We start from the raw sequence: 18843 nt of genomic DNA, 5'->3' as shown, positions 1-18843 counted from the left end.
GGGCTACTAGGAAAGGCTCAGCAGTTGAGGTATTTCTTACTTACTGCTTGTTTTGAGTAGGTTAATAATACTAATGCAGTAAATTTGTTTTATATTTTATTACACAAGATAAGAAAAACAATGTTTAAGATGAGCTTGGTGAGGCCTGTCACTTCAACCAGTTACACAGCTTATAAATTGTTCTGAAAAAGTGGGATGGCTGCATCTGTGGACATTTATGCCATGTTTATGCATCAGGTGAAGCAAAGCAACCCAACTATTATGTAAGTAGTTTGAAATCAACATAAGCAAAATCTTATAAACAACTCACCTTTTATTGAGCGTCTGCTTTCTTTATAATTCAGAATGTTACAAACTGGGTTTTTTTTTTTTTACCATTTGAGATTTCGAACCATCAAAGCTGTTTTGGTGGATGATATAAAAGTATCCCGTAAGATCTGAAGCCTAACTTGAAACCTACGCTGGGAACATTTACACGTAGTCATCAGCTGGAAGTGAAGTACGTCGATATTCACTCACAAATCCTTTGAACATCAATGGAGGCCAAGTTATGATTCAGTTCTTAACAATGAAATAAATGATGAGTAGTAAACCCCCTGAAGCGTTTGAATATTTGGAATCCAATTTAGCTACTGTCATCCAAGTGCAACAATAGTAATAATAATAATAAAAAAAACTTAGGGAACCACTTCAAGTGGTTTTCTTCTGCTTCTTCTTCTCTGCCTCTTCCTCCTTTTCTTTCTCAATCTCAGCCACCAGGGTCTCGATCTCCTTGGATTCCAAAATCTGAGAAGATAAACATCTGTTGGCCTGCTGGTTTTAGGAAAGGTAGCACACAAAAACAAACGTATAGGATGATCACCTTCAGAGGCTGATTCCGTCTGATGACAGCAAGTTCGATGTTTTTCCCACCAGACTGAACAACCTGTGACAAAAACAGATCAATCCTGACAGGTCTGCAGTAGATGAAACATGAACATAAAACAGGATTTTAGCACTTATGTTCCACTTATTTGTGACAATTACACTTTTCTATGCGAGTTTAGCAAGCTTTGGCTAATATCGCTATTGGACTCAGCCATACAACCCCTCAGTAAACTGATCATGGGTTACAGTTTAAGTTGACTATCTTGTAAAGTATTTGATTATTTTGTTTCAATAGATGGAGCTGATGAAGTGTGTGTGTGTATATCAAAGACTCAAACTTACCTCGAGCAAGGCCTTGATAGCCAACTTGATTGCTTCATTGTCACCAGCAATGGCTTCATCTGTGTAATTCTTCTCCAGAAACTCCCTCACAGTTTTGGCACTACGACCAATTGCATTTGCCTGATATTTTTTTTGAGAATGACAGGCAAAAATCAACCAAAACTAAAATTCAGCTCCTTGGACGCATGTTGCATGAACATGTCAACAAAGGAATCTTCTAAGGACAAACAGACTGACCTTCCAAGCATGATAGGTTCCTGATGGGTCTGTCTGATATAGCCTGGGAGTTCCATCATAATCAAAGCCCACAATCAAGGCGGAGATGCCAAACGGCCTGCGCCCATTGCTTTGAGTGTACCGCTGCAGGTATAAAAATGGAACCAACTCTTCATTCTCAGAAATAGGATTCAGTGTAAAAACTTAAAGGATGTACTTGCTAAGTGAATATGAAGTCTCACAATGCACAGTTAGCATAGAAAGTACCTGTTTCAGTGTAGCTATGTAGCGCGTGATGTATTCAACAGTGACGGGGTCCTCAACAGTTAGCCTGTGGCTCTGGCACTCAACCCGAGCTCTGTTTATTACTATACGAGCATCTGCAGTCAGACCTGAAAAATAATCAAGAGATTAATTGACTGAAAAACATTCAAGAAACAGAGCAAGTAGCCTGATCTAAGTGACAGTCAAAATATAAAGTATGGTAAATGTGTATGTGGCAAGTGATACCCAGAAATGGGTAGTTTACTTGAGTCATACTACATATGGAATATACACTCTCTCTGTAATTCAATCAATGCATCAGCTCTGTCAACAAAAATCCTCGTCCAATTTTTCAGTTCTTGGTGACACCAACAAATGTATTTGCTTATGTATTGTAGCAACACATAGCGGGTGTTGTACTGCAGCACGTTATACTGACCAACATCTGACCTCTCATATTTAATTGAGTGGCCAAAATATTACAATAGACTCTCAATCTGATGTATTGCAGTTTAACGCTGCTGTTACTATAATAAATTATTAACACCCTCGGAGCAGAGTAAATGAGAAACTGAACAGAATCATCATCTTTCTTATGACTGAATTTATAGCAGGGTTAGCATAACATTCAGCTGGAAGTCACCGGTGAGTGAGAAACCTGAAATTGTGTTGTTATTCAAGATACCTGCAAATGCCATGCAGACATGCTCATCCAAGGCGCATATTTTGCGGACAGTCCTCTCCTCCTGCAACTTCGCAACAGATTTCTTCTCCACACCCAGGACAACTATGTCCTTGCCTCGGATTCCCACCTGCATGGAAAATAGGTTTAAATGAATCATCAAACATTGGCCTCACAGAGACGACAGAAACTTGTTATTAAATGTTTTAGGGTACTTGCGCCATCTACGAACCGCAAATGAAATCCTAATTCGATATTTGAATCCTAAAGCGCCAAATGAACCATAATACCGTCTACAACAGACAGTGATACTTTTCCGTTTATTATGTGTTGTATGGCGATTACAACTCATGTCAAACACTTCACCAAATATGTCAGGTTTGAGAGTTAAATTACGGTGTAAAGCTGAGCTGTAAGGGATGTAGCTAGCATGAGATTTACAGAACTACGAAGGTGTTTAAACTCTATTCTCACGGGAGTTGACACCAGAAAAAAAGAACTTTGAAGACTTAGTTCTACGATATTGGGAGCGCGATAAACCCTCATTAGCGTGTTTAAACTACAGCTAATACCGTCAGTTGTGTTCAGGGACACTGAAACTGAAACCATTGTGAGCGTGACACAGCGACTCAATGATTGGTACATTTTCAATCATCGTTAGGTTTGTTTTTATATTTAGGGAACTGTTGTATGTACAGATTGTAACCCAACAATGTCGTTGCTTTCAAATATTTATTCACACTTCGTGTTGTACGAAAATGTGCAACATACTTGTCTCATATAAAACAGCGTTTGCTAGTTGCTAAGTTATGTTAGCTTAATGGCTAACTATCGTTTGCTTTAGCATTACTTTCCATTATTTGACTTACCGCAGTTGAACCCTTTTTTACAGCTTCTTGGGCATACTCCACTTGAAAGAGATGGCCATCGGGAGAAAATACAGTGATAGCTCTGTCATATCTTGCCGCCATTGCCTTGCAAGACACGTACAATCACGAGAAAAGGGAGACTTCAACTAAATGATTCAGCTAGTTAGCAAGGAGCAGCTCACTCCGCAAAGCGACCGTGTGTCGATAACGACGCCTGCGCGTGAACCCTGAACTTGGGTGATACCAAATCTAAGGTGTAGCAGGGGAACGTTGTTGCATTGCATGTATCTACTGTTACGTTTTCATTTTTAAATGAAGACATATATTTTGAGTATTGTAAAAGATTTTCCAACTAAATAGTTACAATCTCAGATGAATACATCATACACGTTTTGATTTTAATATTTTAGGACTAAGGGTTTATTTACTCAGGATATGAACGTGTTTTTGTATAGCAATGTGAATAGTTGATGTAAACGAATAAAATGACGCATAAACTTCGATATGGGAGAACATTGCCTTATACGGCTCGTAATAAGCGATATAATATACAAATAAATTAAAACCCAGATTGCCCCCACTATTATTGAGCAGTCCGTTTCCCGTGGCCTCCTCGACTAGATGTAGACTGTACCATTACATAAAACATGGGTGAAATTGTGTTTCAATAAAACAGAAATGTTGGGGAGTTTTCTACCACGTTAACAATTGTGTCGAAATATTTCAAATACAATACTGAAATAAAAGAGCCATGCATTACACTAGATACGAAAAAAACAAAATCCTCGACGATGTTTGTAAATTTATTGTATCCCCCAAGACGGACCGCTGCATTATGAAATTGCATCCTATTCTGAACTGTTTGATCTGAGTTGTACCGATTTGTGAAGTGTGTGAGCTACTTTTATCGTTTATGCGCTAGTTCACTTCATTTCCTGGAGAAGCACCATGTCGGTGGCGTTTGCACCTCACAGGCAGCGTGGAAAGGGTGATATAACACCCGCTGGAATACAAAAGGTAATTCATCTTTTTTGCGTGTCGCAGAATGGAGGCTGTGGAGTCAGGCGCTGTTAGCCGTTGAGCTAATTGACCAGTGCCCATCCAAGTCCAACTGCGAATAGATTGGGAACAATGATGAAGGGTCAAAGCGCGGTGAATATGAACCTCACCGGAGTCAGAGTACCATGCGTTGACGATGAGTCTTCGCTCAATGAGCATATATTTGTGTTTTAAATGAATGAAGGCCTGTGGTTTCGTTAGCTGAATACAGCAAGCTAGCAGGACGCGTCTTTTGTTAGCTACAGCGCGCACTCACATCACAAAAAACAGCTCACATCCTCCAAATAAATCAAGGTCCTATGTTTAAGATAAAGGAGTTGTTTATAAATTTGATGATTTAGAAGTCTGCTTTTACTTTTGCAGTTACTTGATGAAAATAACCAGCTGATTCAGTGTATAATGGACTTTCAGAGCAAAGGCAAAACAGCAGAGTGTTCACAGTAAGTTATTCTAATAACCTTCTCTCGTCTGGAAATCGCTGCTATGTTATTTTCGCTTTGACCCGCAGCTCTTGTGGATAACCCTATATTTCCACAGGTATCAACAGATGCTGCACAGAAATTTAGTGTACCTGGCAACAATAGCAGACTCCAATCAGAACATGCAATCTCTCCTCCCGGCGGTGAGTATTTATATTTCTCTGTCTTGTATGGTGATGCTGATGTCACCGTTTAGCAGTTAAAACTGGTTAACAGATTTCAGTATTACGTAAATGACTGGAAGCTGTCCACATTCAGCAGTTCAACATTATAGGATGCTGAGCAAATATATCAGCATGTTAACTCGGAATATAAATAGAACAGAAATATTCTAGTGTTTTTATTTTGTTTTTGTTATTTTCAACGCCCATACACCTGACAGTCAGTGTTGATTGTCGTAAATGTTCACAAAACCTCTTTTGCATAAAGGGCCCTTACATTGTCTTACATTTGATTTAAGATGGCTAATATGGTCTTAATAATGTTTTATTCATAGATTTTTAAGAATATGTAGGATCAGGAAGTTACATGCATGTTGTATGTTATATCCTCCCTGTATCATATTAATCAGTTTGGGAGAATTGCGCTGGCTGCATACACCCATCAGTTCAACTGGAAATAAACTAACCCAGAGCCATTAGTCACAAAATTTACAGCCTTAATTGAATTTATCAGACAACAGCTAAGTAGCAGTCCTGGCAGAAAATGAGTTTGGTTTGGTATTTTGAATGTGTCTGTTGGTATGGCTGGGATTTAGGTCCAAGAATTTAAGGTTTTTAAAAAAACAAAACAACTTAGGTTTAACCTGTTGAAAGCTGTAGGTGCCCTGTATGTAGTAGTGTCACCCGTGGTATCACATCTTCTTATTATTGAATTAGTCACAGAAATGTATTTGCCTTAGTTGATGTGTCTGCATGTGCTCGTTTTTTTTGTTGTCATACCTCCTTTAAAAGGTTTTAATTGAAGATGGTGATGATGTGGCTATGTACTAGTACTACTTATGACAGTTTATTTGTGTGTTTAAGTATTATATTTTATGATTTTCTTCATATTTGATTGATTTAAGTCTGATCGCTGTGATACTTATCTGTAGTATTTTGTACAAAGAGCTTGTTTCTGGAGTCTGCCCTTTATGAGTGTCCCAGAGTTAGATATGTTACAACGCTGCTAATGTGTATTTGCATTGTGTGCATGTAGCCACCCACTCAGAACATGCCCATGGGCCCTGGTGGGATGAACCAAAGTGGGCCCCCTCCTCAGCCTCCTCACGGTCACAACATGCCCTCTGAGGGTATGGTCAGCGGTGGCCCTCCAGCCCCACACATGCAGAGCCAGATGAATGGACAGATGCCTGGTAAGTCACCTCCCTCATCTTCTCCCTTTTTTTTTTTTCTTTACCCTTCTTCTCCCTCAGTCCCTGTCTCACTCAGGTTGCCTAGCAACACCACAGAACTGTGAGGGAGGTTGCTCTGCTGAAGGATGATGTCACCTATTTTTCAGCTTTGGTGGTCTTGGATTTCCATTTCTTTTCATCATCATTATCTGCTCCTCATTAAGTATCATAATCTCTAATGTCATGTCAGTTTTGTTTGGGTTTATTTATAAACTAAACATTACGTTAGGAACCAGTTCAACCATAGGGCAGCTGTTTGCCATTTTAAAGACAAGGGATTGATGGCTCTCACACACAAATTGACTAAATATTTTGCATGTAAAAGTCAACATATGACACATCAAATTTTGTTCATTTTTCCTAATAGCATGGTCATGTAAAGCTGTAATGTCATGGTACTGCTTGTGGGCTGGGCCTCAACGTGACACTTCCTGTTCCAAACTGTGACTCATTCTGTCAGGCTCAGTCATTACATGCCTGAGCAGAACTGGAAGTAGATTGATGTTCTCACTCTTCTGATTTTAATCTCTTCATAATGTTCACCTCCAGCCTCCACATTCATGCATCTTGCAAGGCATGCATTCAAAATTTGCGTCGCATGTATGGCAGGGGCAGACCCATACAATGTAAATATTCAGAGGCGAGCAGGGCTTCACCTGCACCAATGGGGGTCCATGGCAGATTTGTCACCTGTTGATGGCATTTAATGCACGATTATGCTTCTCCTTTCCTCTTCAGCGATCTCCTCACCAGTTCTTTTCTCCTCCTCATGTCCTCAACTCTGGCTTTCTCACTCATATGATCTCTTCATTCTGATTCCCGCTGCGCCCACCAGTGGTTTCAGCAGCGCCATTATTACATGTGACCAGTGTACTCCCATTGTTGCCTTCAAGACAAGTTCCAAAACAGAGCTGGGTTCATGCTGCAGATAACTTAGAGGCGAAAGAACACACTGCACTGTACATTAGCTAGTCATTAAAACAGCTGGTGAATTATACTTATTGCTATAATCAGAGATATATATTAACAAATTTGATATATTGTCCAAGTACACGTTGAATTGTGTGCTAAAAGTTAAACAAACATATCAAAAGTCGTTACGTTTGATGTTGGAAGCGATGTCAAGTTGGAGCTCTTTCCAGCCGGAAGTTTCAGATTTCAACACTTCTGAATCAGCTTTTCTCCTGTCTGAGCTCATATTTTCTCCATGTCTTGATTGATCATGAACACAGTGTATAAATTCTGCACACTAGAATAGTTGTCATTTCACAAGTTAATTTTCTCTGAAGTTCTTCTATCTAAGAGTCAGGAATGGAGAAGACAAACTGAACTCCTCCTGCTGCGGTTCACATTAAAACGCTTCAAAATTAGTTTAAAAAAACTGCAAGAGAAAAATTTGCTTAAAAAGAAGTTACACACAAAGGAAGTGAAGTGCAGGGTCTGACTTATGATTTTGACGAACCTCAAATCTTCAAACTTAATTATTGGGAAATACTTTGTTGTTGACTGGACTGTACGTTTCTGAGATAAGTAACTGCACATCATGGCTACAGAGACCAGATCAGCTGCGACTGCTCCTCTTGAGTCCATCTCATTTCCTCCTACTCATTCCCACACCAGCTCTTCCTCCTCCTCCTCCTCTTCCCCCTCTGCTCTGTACCTCAATTATTTCATTTGCTACAAAACAGGAACTGACACAGTTGTTGTTGCGTCAGAGGTGCCCAGAAGACAAAATGACCACAACATGATTATTATGTACTGGAGATTCTCTGAGCCACTGCTAATAGACCTTGGCACATTTGAAAGGATCATATCAGCTAATAAAGCAATCAAGTTTTGAACTGGGTTTATACAGCTTATGATAAATGTGTGTTAAATCCTGTAATTGGACCAGATAGGTTTGCATCTAAAACCAGCATTGATGTTATCCAACAGACTCTGTGTCTGTCTTCAGATTGGAAAAACACAACTTCACAGGAAAATCCCTAGAATCATTCCTGGAGCCTTTCAGTAGAAATCATGAATAGACTTTGCTGTTGTTTTCCAGGGCCTAATCACATGCCCATGCAAGGTCCTGGGCCAGGCCCTAACCAGCCCCCAAATATGCCCACCGGCTCCATGAATATGCCCCCCAGCAGCCATGGCACAATGGGTGGATACAATCACGCGGTACCATCGTCCCAGGGCATACCTGCACAGAGCCAAATGAACATGACACAGGGCCAGCCCATGGGAAACTACGGGCCTCGGCCGAACATGAACATGCAGCCCAACCAAGGTAACAACACTTTTGGTTGTATCATCCGTCTCCCTGGTAACCCATCAATCATGTGCTGCTGTTGTTTCATTCTGAGCAGTTTGACAGTGAACTCTGGTGTACTACAGGTCCCATGATGCACCAGCAGCCTCCCTCTCAGCAGTATAACATGCCTCCTGGTGGTGGCGGCCAGCACTACCAAGGGCAACAAAATCCGATGGGCATGATGAGCCAGGTCAACCAAGGGAATCATGTCATGGGTCAGAGGCCAATGCCCCCCTACAGACCACCACAGCAAGGTATACTAGCCCAGAGTGTGTGTGTTTGTCACGTGTGCAAGTTGTGAGTGTCGATCTTTCTTCTCCCTAACCCACTCTCCTGCATTTCTGACTCTTGTTTCCTCTATTTCCACATCTGTTGCTCACAAACGTCTTGATGGTTCAAGAACTTTAAAATTTATTCAAGGAGCCAAAAGGAAAGCTTTCTATAGACATAGCGGCAAGGAATCCATCCTCTTTACTCTTCCCCTCACACATCCGATCCAACAACACCTTGAATCTACTTGTGTGTATGTTGTGTGTATGTGTATGTAGGACCCCCTCAGCAGTACCCAGGGCAGGAAGACTACTATGGCGACCAGTACAGTCACGCAGGACAGGGCGCCTCAGAAGGTAGGAGAAACCCTCCGGTCACTGGTAGGGAATCATCCAAAACATGAACCCAGGAGTTGTGACAAAACACGTGATGCCAAGAGACTTCGACAAAACCCGACATTTCTTTATTATCTCCTGGGAAATCAAAGTGATTCTGATGAAGGAAATTTCAGATTTTTGAGTGATCGTTCACACTTGCACCCCAATCGTACGATGCCGTCCCCTCAAATCATGTCTGGTGCGCCACCTGTTGGTTGAAGTGAGGTCAGGGAACAGGTTTGTGTGGACCTCTGCGGTCAGTTTATATTCCCGTAAAACTGTTATCCTTTCATTTTATCACCACTTTTAATACTCTGACCCATTGACACACTGTTTGCAGTAATGCCGTGTACTCGTACCTCACAGCGTCCCAGCTCTCTCTGAGGTCACCACCCTTGATAAATGTTCATAGTTATTAGTCAGAAAAAAATAAGGCGGAGCAGCAATTAAGATTGACAATATCCACCACTAGGCCACATTTGTTAGATGATATTCCCCCTTGTGCTAGCTTGTTTAGGGCTAATAATTGCAATAGCAGCCACATTTTAGAGGACAGATTCATGACAAACAAATCCTTCACTTTCTTTGTCCAATTAACATTTACTTGTTTTTGTTGTTTGTTTTTCCCTCTACTGACTGCACTGTTTTTCCTTTGACTTTCCATACACAAAGATTTCCCTTTTAAAGGATATCAACTTTAAAGTAAAAAGCCCAACAACATGGATAATCCTTTGAATTTAAATGCATGTGAGATCAATGCTGAGATTCTTTAAAGAGTTTCTAAAATCTCAGATTTTACCTGAATAAATATTATAGTCTGAGGATTTATAGATTTTTATTTTTTTTTTGCTTCGTATAAGGAGCTAAAGCAGGAAATGCTTTTGAGTAAAGGATCCTTTCTCTTCTTGAATTTTTCCACCTTTCCTATCACATAATGCTGTTGCTTTTATTGATAATACCAGATACCTCCTGATTGGTGTAATAGTATATTTACAAGGAGTGGTTTTTGCTGTGGTGTTGCTCAAATTCTCTGCTGTTGCCCCCCCCCCCCCCCCCTTAAAGGAAATGCCCAGTATGGCCAACAGCAAGAAGCATATCAGCAAGGCCCCCCCCAGCAGCAGGGCTACCCTCCTCAACAGCAGTACCCGGGTCAGCAGGGCTACCCGCCACAGCAGCAGGGTTACGGTGAGTTTCCATCAGCTTTGAGCTCAACCCCCCATATTCAAGACCTCAGTTTTGTGCATTCATGTGTTGTGGTTGGTCAAAGTGGGGATCCGGCCCTCAGAACGGGCACACTACAAAGCCAGGGTCAAAGCAAATATCCCAGAATGCACTGCAAATCACTGGCAACATGGCAGTTTCCACTGCCAAATGAAAACCTTTTTTTAATCATTAATGATGCATTTTATAATGTATCCTGTTAGATTCATGTTGTTTCCATGGAATTGCAACTCATATGTAGAAAAACAAACTTAACCAAATTCAATAAACACAGACACTTTGTTTAAAACCGAGCATAAAGAAATGGGAAAAGAAAGGAAAAAACACACTTGGTCTCCAGCAGTGATGATGGATCGGCCAGAACATGTCAGCCACTGGCACTTGTAGCTCTGTTCTGAGGGGCCAGTTATAAAAGCTCGGGCCCCTCCTGTACGAGGGGCAAAATAAGAATTGTCATCAGGCCTTTTGCTGCATTAGAGAGTCGATAGTTCCTACTTGGTATTTCTGACCTCTTCCTGTGTGTGAGCTCAGGAAAACTACAAGTCACCTGTAGCAACCTGGGTCTTTTTATTATCATGTGGATGTCAGGTCACATGCACATGTGCTACTCACACATGTCAAAAGAGTTTGGAGGAGCTTGCAAGAACTCGTGTTAAACACAAATCAACTGAATGGTAGCAGACATTGAACAAGGCAAAGTCAAACATGTATGAAAAGCTAAAGTTGTTAGTGCGCTGTCACATTTGATCTGATGTCACTCGGGGAACAAGACGCTAACTTAGGATTTTGGTTTGAATCGCAGTTCTGTTACTTGTTGATCGCAGAGATCTGTTCTTTCAGAGTTCCGAGTATAATAGAGCACACTATTAATCCTCCAGGTCTGCGGTCCCTGGTTTCCTAAACACTGAACCTTTTATCTCTAAATAAGCAGTACAACAACATGGTATTTCCAAGTATTCAGGTGTGGGCAAGCTGATAAATAACAAGCCATCATCTTTGAAAGGGCCCAGCAGTTGGTCTTTGTTTAAACGTTAAACAAGGCCCTGAGCTGTCATAACTCAATTGGGTTCCTGGAAAGAAAAAAACAAAACACAAATGAGACAAAGGCTTGTAAAACAAACCAAATCATGGATTCTTTAAAATGAACGCATGTTTTATCAGATGTCACCAACGTCGCATGGGATGTTTTGAAAGAAGCCGCATGCGATGCAGTGTAGGTATTAGAGCCCCTGCAGCTTCTTCAGTCTTCCTCCATCACTCAACCTCTGTCTGAGCCAAAGCTCATGTTAGTAATGAGCTAGCAGAGAGGCAAAGGCTGTGAGGTGAGATCCATCTGGCACGCACGCACACACACTCATTCACACACACACACACACATCTTCTCTTGCGGGCCCCCACAAGGTTATGCTCAACAGCATCGGGCATTATGAGCAGCTAATGATGCTGCGTGGGCCTCATTTGACTGCAGCCCCAGTCAAGCCTTGCTCAGTCCTTCACAGCGCCCGCATAGATTGCTACAGTGTACAGGGGCTGATAAAGTGATTCTTTTTTTTCCACTTTTTTTTAATGAAGCCCATTCCTCTAATGAAGACCAGCAGAATCTCCTTGATGTCTCCTTGCATCAGGGAACCGACGGCTGCTCCGACCTGACTCACTCCTTATCATTCATTACTGAGTCAGACGATGTGGGGGCAGTCTAAACAAATAAGTCTGACATATCCACGCTCCTTTGTCATCCATCAGCTTTTTTATATTTATTTTTATTTATAAAACCAATCAACACTTTCCTTCATTTTATTCATAGAAAATCTTTGGCTAGACTTGGAGCAGAAATCTCAGTACAGTTATGGAACATACAGATGAGATATAATCCGAGCAATTTGACCTCAGTGCTATCACAATCGGCTATTTCCCTCTATGGTTAATGAACTGTTTCATACCTTGTAGTTCTGCTACGGTCGGCAGGCTACTGTTAATTCGCTGAACTATTGGCACACAGATGAAGCGTTCATGGCTGTTTTCATGGAATATTTGAATTAGTTGAAAATGGCAAAGCAAACATGACTTGAGGTGAAAGTTGTCGAGTGCTCACTTTTCAGTTTAAAGATGAAAATGATGTTCCCTAAAAACAGGTAGAAAATCATATATTGCATTTCTTGTGAACAAAGTGAATCTATTATCAATTTGCCATGTGAAAAGACTGCTGGCTCTCAGGAAGTATACATTTTTAAAAAATTAATCAATTGACCTGAAGATTTATTCCGTACCAGGCTCTAAACGTGATACTCAAAGCGACTGTAACGCCGCTTTGATTTATTTATTTTGCACCACTTCCCTTCTTAATTCCTTGAATTATGCCATCATGAAGTTCTGTTGATTTGTTTTCTTCGTGTGTCTCCATTCGTACTTAACCACAGTGAGCCAGTGAGATTCTGTGTCTCTAATGATAACAGCAGTTAGAGGTGTTCTCATGGGTGCCATTCATGCACCCATTTAAGCTGATGTGTTGATGTTTCTATATTATTATAATTATTATTATTGTTGTTGTCGTTTAAGGTCCCTCCCAAAGTGCTCCAGGACAATACCCCAACTATCCTCAGGGGCAGGGCCAACAGTACGGTGGCTACCGCCCCCCTCAGCCTGGACCCCCACAGGGCCAGCAGCAGCGCCCCTACGGCTACGACCAGGTGAGTATGGCCGTCACACTAGAGAGTCACACACACCGACTGTAGTTTGTCGCTTATTATGCTGATTACCAGACTCAGGTGTGTATATGATGTTGTTGTAGACATGAAAGGTAGCATTGTATGCATGCTATCATCATATTTGGGGTTGTTACTACTGTGTTTTCACTTGTTAACTGTAACCATGGTTATATATCCTGGCGAACATGCCAGTGCGGGGAAATATGAGGGCTTGAAGAGGAGTCTTCCTTACATGTGTTGCAGACTGCCATGGGAAGATCTGTTTGTTGCCCTGTATTTCCTGTGGTCTTATGTGAGGACCAGAGCTACACTTTGATATCTTTATCTTTGAATATTCAGGGGCACATGAGGAAATAAAGACCCGGGGATTTGAACCCCCTGACTAGCTCTATAAGAAGCAAAGGTAATGGTTGCTGTGAAGACCTCAACGTCCAATCTAGACGTTTGACCACCTAGCCTTAATTTGCATTTGTTATGTTTCTTCTGTCTCTTTTTCTTTCCTCCATTCTCTCCTTTATTTTATCCTTTCTTTAGAATTTTAAAATTTTCTGTTAACACTTCTGTTGGAAACCAGGGGTCGAATAAGTCATGAGGTCTAGAAACACAGCATGCTTAGTCTGCAGTGAACCGGGCCAAAAGCATATGTGCTTTGGTGTGTCTTTAATCCATGCTATTAACAAGGCTATTGTGCTTTTGATGAATTTGAAACAAAATAATATTCACATTCTACTGTTAAATAATTATTTAAAACCAAACACATACTTCGACCCCTGTTTAGCAATTCATCAACTGTCCTTGCACCGAATTGATAATAGTCACTAAGGAGCATCATCGCTGCTGAAATCAGAGGTGTCAAGTTAGAACTAGAGCTGCTAGTAGTGAGGCCATGCTGCCATCTGCTGGTCAATACACGCAAATGCGACCATAAGTCATGGTTTGCCGTATGATCTGGTTGAAACCACAGATGTTTTTATTTTGTATCCTCATAAAAGCTATGAATGTTTTTCTCTGTTGTTTTTTGATTTTTTTTCGGTTGTTTCGGTTGTTTCTTTTTTTTTTCTGTTGTTGGTGTTGTTTTTTTTGGAACTGCCATGTAACACGATTCTGTCACGTCTCCCCCCACAGGGCCAGTATGGAAATTACCAGCAGTGAGAAATGGTAACGGCTACGCACACCACTCCGCTCTGATATCTGTCTGAGCTTTGACCTCTGGTCAGCTGCTAAGCAATCTCAGTGGTTGCAGCTCACAGAGATTCTCAGACACAAACATACAAAAAAAAAAAAAAAAAAACCAACGGAAAAAAAAACCCCAACTTCCTCCCTCCCTCCTTCCCTCTCTCCCTCCTTCCCTCTCTCCCTCCCCCTCCTTTGGGCTCCCAACCTTGACAATAAAACATGTTCTGTCTATCACGTCTTTGACTAATAATGTTCTTTCACTGCTAATGTCCACCCTGTGGTCCAGTATGTCTCAAAGCAGCAATGCCTTAAAAATGGAACTGCCTTATCCTTTAGCATTGCAGATTGTGAAACAAGCTAACAACAGTTTGGATTTCAGAGATGATGATGATGATGATGATGATGATGATTCAGATGTACAGAGTTTTATTTGACTGCGGTGCATCGTTTCTCTGACCTTCAGCTCCCTGTTCATAAGAAGCAATAATGCCACAAGTAAAGCGCGCGTATGGGTGGAGGGGGAGGGGGGTAGAGATTGCACCAGACAAACTTCCTGCTAGGCCATGGTACATGTCTTGATGTATGTGATGATGTAAAAATATATTTTATTCTTTTTAGAGCAAGATAACTTTGTATAAGACATTAAACTAGTACTAAAGCTGTGTTGTTTATTTCATGAAGTGTACGTGTCTTTTTTTTTTTTTTTTTAATTATTACTATCTGTAATGATGATCCCATCCAGCACCATTTTTTTTTAAATTTCATTGTTGTGTTTTTTATTGAATTGGAATCTGTTACTGAAGTGATAATGACAGTTATTTTTTATTCTAAAACGGTAGTTGAGGAACAAATTAGAAACCGAAAACGCATCACAGCTGCTGCCGCTGTGTTGTTGCGTCAAGAAGGAAGGAAATTGAAATACTTGACAGACTTCATTCTCATTTGGCGAATGTGACTAAAGCTGGCGCCATGCTGAAGAGTTAATTGCAAAGCTACATTCACGTCCATCGACTGCAAAATTTGACGAGCAGGAACTTGATGTGAAAAACATTTCTGACTTAAGGTTGTTGTTTTTTTTTTTGTTATTGTTGACAATGCTGGAGTCCTTTTTCCCCTTTTTGAATAAACGTCTTGAGTTGATGTCATACAAATAGTGTTGTGTGTGAATATTAAAGATTGTTACTGTCAAATATGTAACATAAGATGTGAAAATAATGTTCTGAAGTTGATTAACAGTAAAAGACTGGTTGTGCAGTTTTCTATCACTGGTTTGGTATCTGTTGTGGTGCAAAACTTTACTGATCATTTTATGTACAGCTGCATCATGGGGGAGGGGAACATTGTTTATATGGTTGTTTTAATATTTTGCATTCTGCACCCCATCCACATGGTGGTCCCGTTTGTGTCATGGTAATGTATAACTGTACATTAAAATAAATTGGAAGAATCTTTAATATACATTTGGCTTTTTTTGTTTTGTTATGTTATTTATAGTTTGAGATATTGAGAGATCATGTTGATGCCTGAAGTGCAAAATCATTCATTCCCTAAAAAAACAAGATGGTGCCATCAAAATCTGACAGTATGATCTAATTGTTTTGTCTTCGTCTGCTGTCTGCTAGTCAGTTTCCAACTGATAATGACCCTGCACCACTCTGCACCGTGTCGGCTCTGTCCAGATGCATCCGGATAGGTCCAGAACACATTTACACCCAAAATTACCTTCCTTGTCCCTCTTTCCCCTCCTGCTCCCTCCAGAGAGGGAGAGGGACTACCTGTCACATTGGGGGGAGTGTTACAGATGGTACGCCAGATGTGTGGCCGAAGCACGTGATGGGAGAGAGTGGTGTTGGTGTTAAGAGGGCCACAAGCTTGTGTTGCCTTGATGATGAGTGTCAGTAGTAAAAGTGTTTTTTGTGAACTTGTGGATGATATTTCCACGTGCTTGTGTGTGCACTTGTGCGTCTGTGTTTGCTGCTGAGGTTTAGTGGCATCTCCCAGTAACCCCACCATCCTGCTGCTCCACAGCTGGCTGCCCCACCCTTCCCAGCTGCCACTGGGGCTCCCCCCGGCCCTTCCACTTGGCAGAGCTGGCGTTTTGGGCGCTCCCCCACCAGTCCTCCCTGGCAGCTGCTGCCCTCAGCTGCGCCCTCGCAGACGGTATTGGGGTCGGACAAAGTCACTCCTCCTGTGACTGTCTGGGGCCGTTGGGGGGAGGATGAAGAGGCTGCAAGGAGAAAGATCTTAAAACGCTCCAAAATTCAAATTGACGGGCATGTAACTTAAAGTGCAGGGATTCTGATCAGGGGTTGATTATCAGCTAAGATGGTCGTGCTCCTCGCCTGTTCTGTGATGGTAAAGCAAATAGTGAAATGGCAACATCATTTAAGAGGGTGATTATCTTGTTCAATATTTTGATAATTATAATTCAGGGCACCTTTCAGAGGAGGCTCCTAACCACTGAGGGGAAAATGACATTGTGATCATAGCTGGCAGGCAAGATGTGATCTCTCTCTCTCCCTCTCCCTCTCTTCCTCTCTCTCTCTTTCCCTCTCCCTCTAACTCCCCCTTTCACTCTCATACCCACACTCTCAGTGTGACAGAAAGTCTATGGGGAGGTATAAGAGGTAGTTATGGGGGGAATGCAGCAGCCTCCACAGTTTAATTGGAGATGTGTCACACTAAATAAATGGTGCAAAAACAAGCGCTGACTGGAGGCTTGAGGGAGGGGCCCTGGGGATGCTGCCTGTTTTATTGGGCAGGAGCTTTGCACCGCTCCAGGGTGAAACGGGGCTATGCACTGCTAAGATACCCTCCAACCACCAAACCACCATGTCTTCCCAAAGACCACTGTGGAGGGAGAGACAAAGGCATTTATTTTACTCCAACCCCCCCAGAAAAAAAAAAAACAACCACAGAAAAGGTGTGGGTGAATCCGATTCTTCCTCCTCCGACGAGGACCGTATCCTCATCCTCATCTGCAATTTCAATATCTGCACGCCACCAAAAAAAATGCATAATTTTAAGAGCATTCAGCCTCACTTCCTGTTAGATCTTATGTGTGTCAATTTATGTTGCAAGAAGCCAACAGCCTCCATCTAATTTGCCGTGTAATCCTTACACAACCTCCCAAGTTATCAGGAGAGTACGTTTTCCAATATTCTATCAATGATGTCTCGTTTTCACATCTGCAGTTGCGTACGTGCACCTCAGACACCAGAGATCATGGACACAAGTTTTGATTTACCTCTATGGTGCGCCGCAGTAATTGGATGTGACACCATTTTCTCTGCTCTCCCGGGGGGATTTAACAGGAATCTGACTATTATGGCCCCAGTCATGAATATGTCACGACAGCTGAAAACAAAAGCCTGTGATTTGGATAAGATTCTCCTATAGGTTGCCTGGGTGCTGATAGAGATGCTGCCAGGCTAAATGAGCTCTCTGTGAAGCAATTTGCAGTGTTTACAAGGAATGAGTAATTGTCCTTTTTTTTTAAAAAAAAAAAAAAAAGGAAGAAAAAAAAACCCTATGGTGGAGACAATGTACCATAATGCAGGTTAGTCATGACGGCTGCCAGATTCATAGCTGCCTCCGATAAGCTATTAGTTTCAAAACAAGTGGAAGGATTTTTTGGACACAAACTGGGAGATCCCCTAGAAAGAATAGTTTTGCATTCATCTGATGTGCACTGCTTTGTTTAAATCCTGTCGTTTGTGGAGGGTTTAGCCATCAAATCAAATTGAGTGTGCTGTTTTGTATGTGTTCTGGCCTCATAAAAGTAGTCTCTGGGTGAAATAGCAGGTATGCTGATATCAGTATTCCCACAGCCTGCATAATTGTTGTAATTTGCTTTCCCTTTGGGTAATCTGTAAACATGGCTGTTTTGATGTTTTTGGCATCCTCCATTGGCTGAGCTCTCGAACTCCTCCAGTGGAGCCCCCATCCCAGCCCAGGGTGACACAAATAGATCCTTCCCCAGAAGGCGCACGTAGTTGCACATGGGCACAATCAATAAAGCCCAGTCGACACTGGAACTGTGGTGGTATTAAAAGTACCCTGTGAGCTGGTTCTCACCATGCCGGCATTTTAGGGAAATAAAGCTATTGATTCTCGGAGGCCTCTGGCAGAGCCTTAACCTGGCCCCACAAATTAGAACGTGCTCATTTGGACACATCTGCCTGCAATGTTCCCAAAAAGCCAGTCCCAGGGAGAGAAAAAGAGGACGGCGAGGCCTGCTGCTTCCAGTGATGAGTGCAGCGCGACTTGACGCCCATGTCAGAGCAGAGGAGGTGTTTGGATGCCCAGGACTTCCATTAGAGGCCCAGGATGGTGGCATGGGTCGATGTGGTAACGTTTGGTTGGGGGTACTCCATCTCAGATCAGTGTGGTTCCCTCTCCCCAATGTGGAGAGAGAAGGGGTTGACCCAGGGTAAACCTGAGCTCCTGACTGGAAGGACAATGAGGGAAAGAACTGCCGCCTCCAAAGCTTTTCTCTCTTTTGGGCAACAAATATCCATCATATTTCCCGAAATATATTACAGCTCTGCTGAGATGCATTCATTAATACTCTTATTGGTGATATTATATGACACCAATCTTGAGTTTGCTGCTGCTGAGA

The 18843-nt window shown here is 41.8% G+C and overlaps 2 protein-coding genes across 4 annotated transcripts; one reads left to right on the top strand and one right to left on the bottom strand.

The window, feature by feature from the left end:
- Positions 1 to 293: 293 nt before the first annotated feature.
- Positions 294 to 3452, bottom strand: psma8 (proteasome 20S subunit alpha 8). The gene is made up of 7 exons (XM_086203734.1): positions 3241 to 3452; positions 2375 to 2501; positions 1693 to 1817; positions 1447 to 1569; positions 1210 to 1329; positions 863 to 925; positions 294 to 786 (listed from the first exon to the last, which is right to left on the bottom strand). Exons 1-7 carry the CDS (start codon positions 3340 to 3342, stop codon positions 691 to 693), a joined length of 756 nt encoding a protein of 251 aa, XP_086059860.1. The 5' UTR covers positions 3343 to 3452; the 3' UTR covers positions 294 to 690.
- A 619-nt stretch (positions 3453 to 4071) lies between these two features.
- Positions 4072 to 15682, top strand: ss18 (SS18 subunit of BAF chromatin remodeling complex). Of its 3 annotated transcripts, XM_086203732.1 has the most exons (11): positions 4072 to 4257; positions 4663 to 4739; positions 4837 to 4921; positions 5976 to 6132; positions 8219 to 8449; positions 8557 to 8727; positions 9022 to 9099; positions 10183 to 10305; positions 12898 to 13028; positions 13386 to 13449; positions 14172 to 15682. In XM_086203732.1, exons 1-10 carry the CDS (start codon positions 4189 to 4191, stop codon positions 13401 to 13403), a joined length of 1140 nt encoding a protein of 379 aa, XP_086059858.1. In that variant the 5' UTR covers positions 4072 to 4188; the 3' UTR covers positions 13404 to 13449; positions 14172 to 15682. The 3 variants fall into 3 exon arrangements, with proteins under 3 accessions (XP_086059858.1, XP_086059857.1, XP_086059859.1); XM_086203731.1 differs by lacking the exon at positions 13386 to 13449; XM_086203733.1 differs by lacking the exons at positions 9022 to 9099; positions 13386 to 13449.
- Positions 15683 to 18843: the final 3161 nt, after the last annotated feature.

The sequence above is a fragment of the Aulostomus chinensis genome, chromosome 5 (assembly GCF_037954235.1).
Source record: "Aulostomus chinensis isolate RoL2024-O1b breed Wild chromosome 5, RoL_Achi_v1.0, whole genome shotgun sequence".
NCBI lineage: Eukaryota > Metazoa > Chordata > Actinopteri > Syngnathiformes > Aulostomidae > Aulostomus > Aulostomus chinensis.
This window is presented reverse-complemented; position numbering and strand designations above follow the sequence as displayed.

Bases quoted from the DNA above. Each gene is read 5' to 3' on its own strand.
- psma8 (XM_086203734.1), bottom strand. From the start codon at position 3,342: ATGGCGGCAAGATATGACAGAGCTATCACTGTATTTTCTCCCGATGGC. The intron at 1,330-1,446 runs GTCAGTCTGTTT...AAAAAATATCAG, and splicing joins GAACCTATCATGCTTGGAAG to GCAAATGCAATTGGTCGTAG. The intron at 787-862 runs GTGATCATCCTA...TTATCTTCTCAG, and splicing joins GACGGAATCAGCCTCTGAAG to ATTTTGGAATCCAAGGAGAT.
- ss18 (XM_086203731.1), top strand. From the start codon at position 4,189: ATGTCGGTGGCGTTTGCACCTCACAGGCAGCGTGGAAAGGGTGATATA. The intron at 8,450-8,556 runs GTAACAACACTT...GGTGTACTACAG, and splicing joins GAACATGCAGCCCAACCAAG to GTCCCATGATGCACCAGCAG. The intron at 10,306-12,897 runs GTGAGTTTCCAT...TTGTCGTTTAAG, and splicing joins GCCACAGCAGCAGGGTTACG to GTCCCTCCCAAAGTGCTCCA.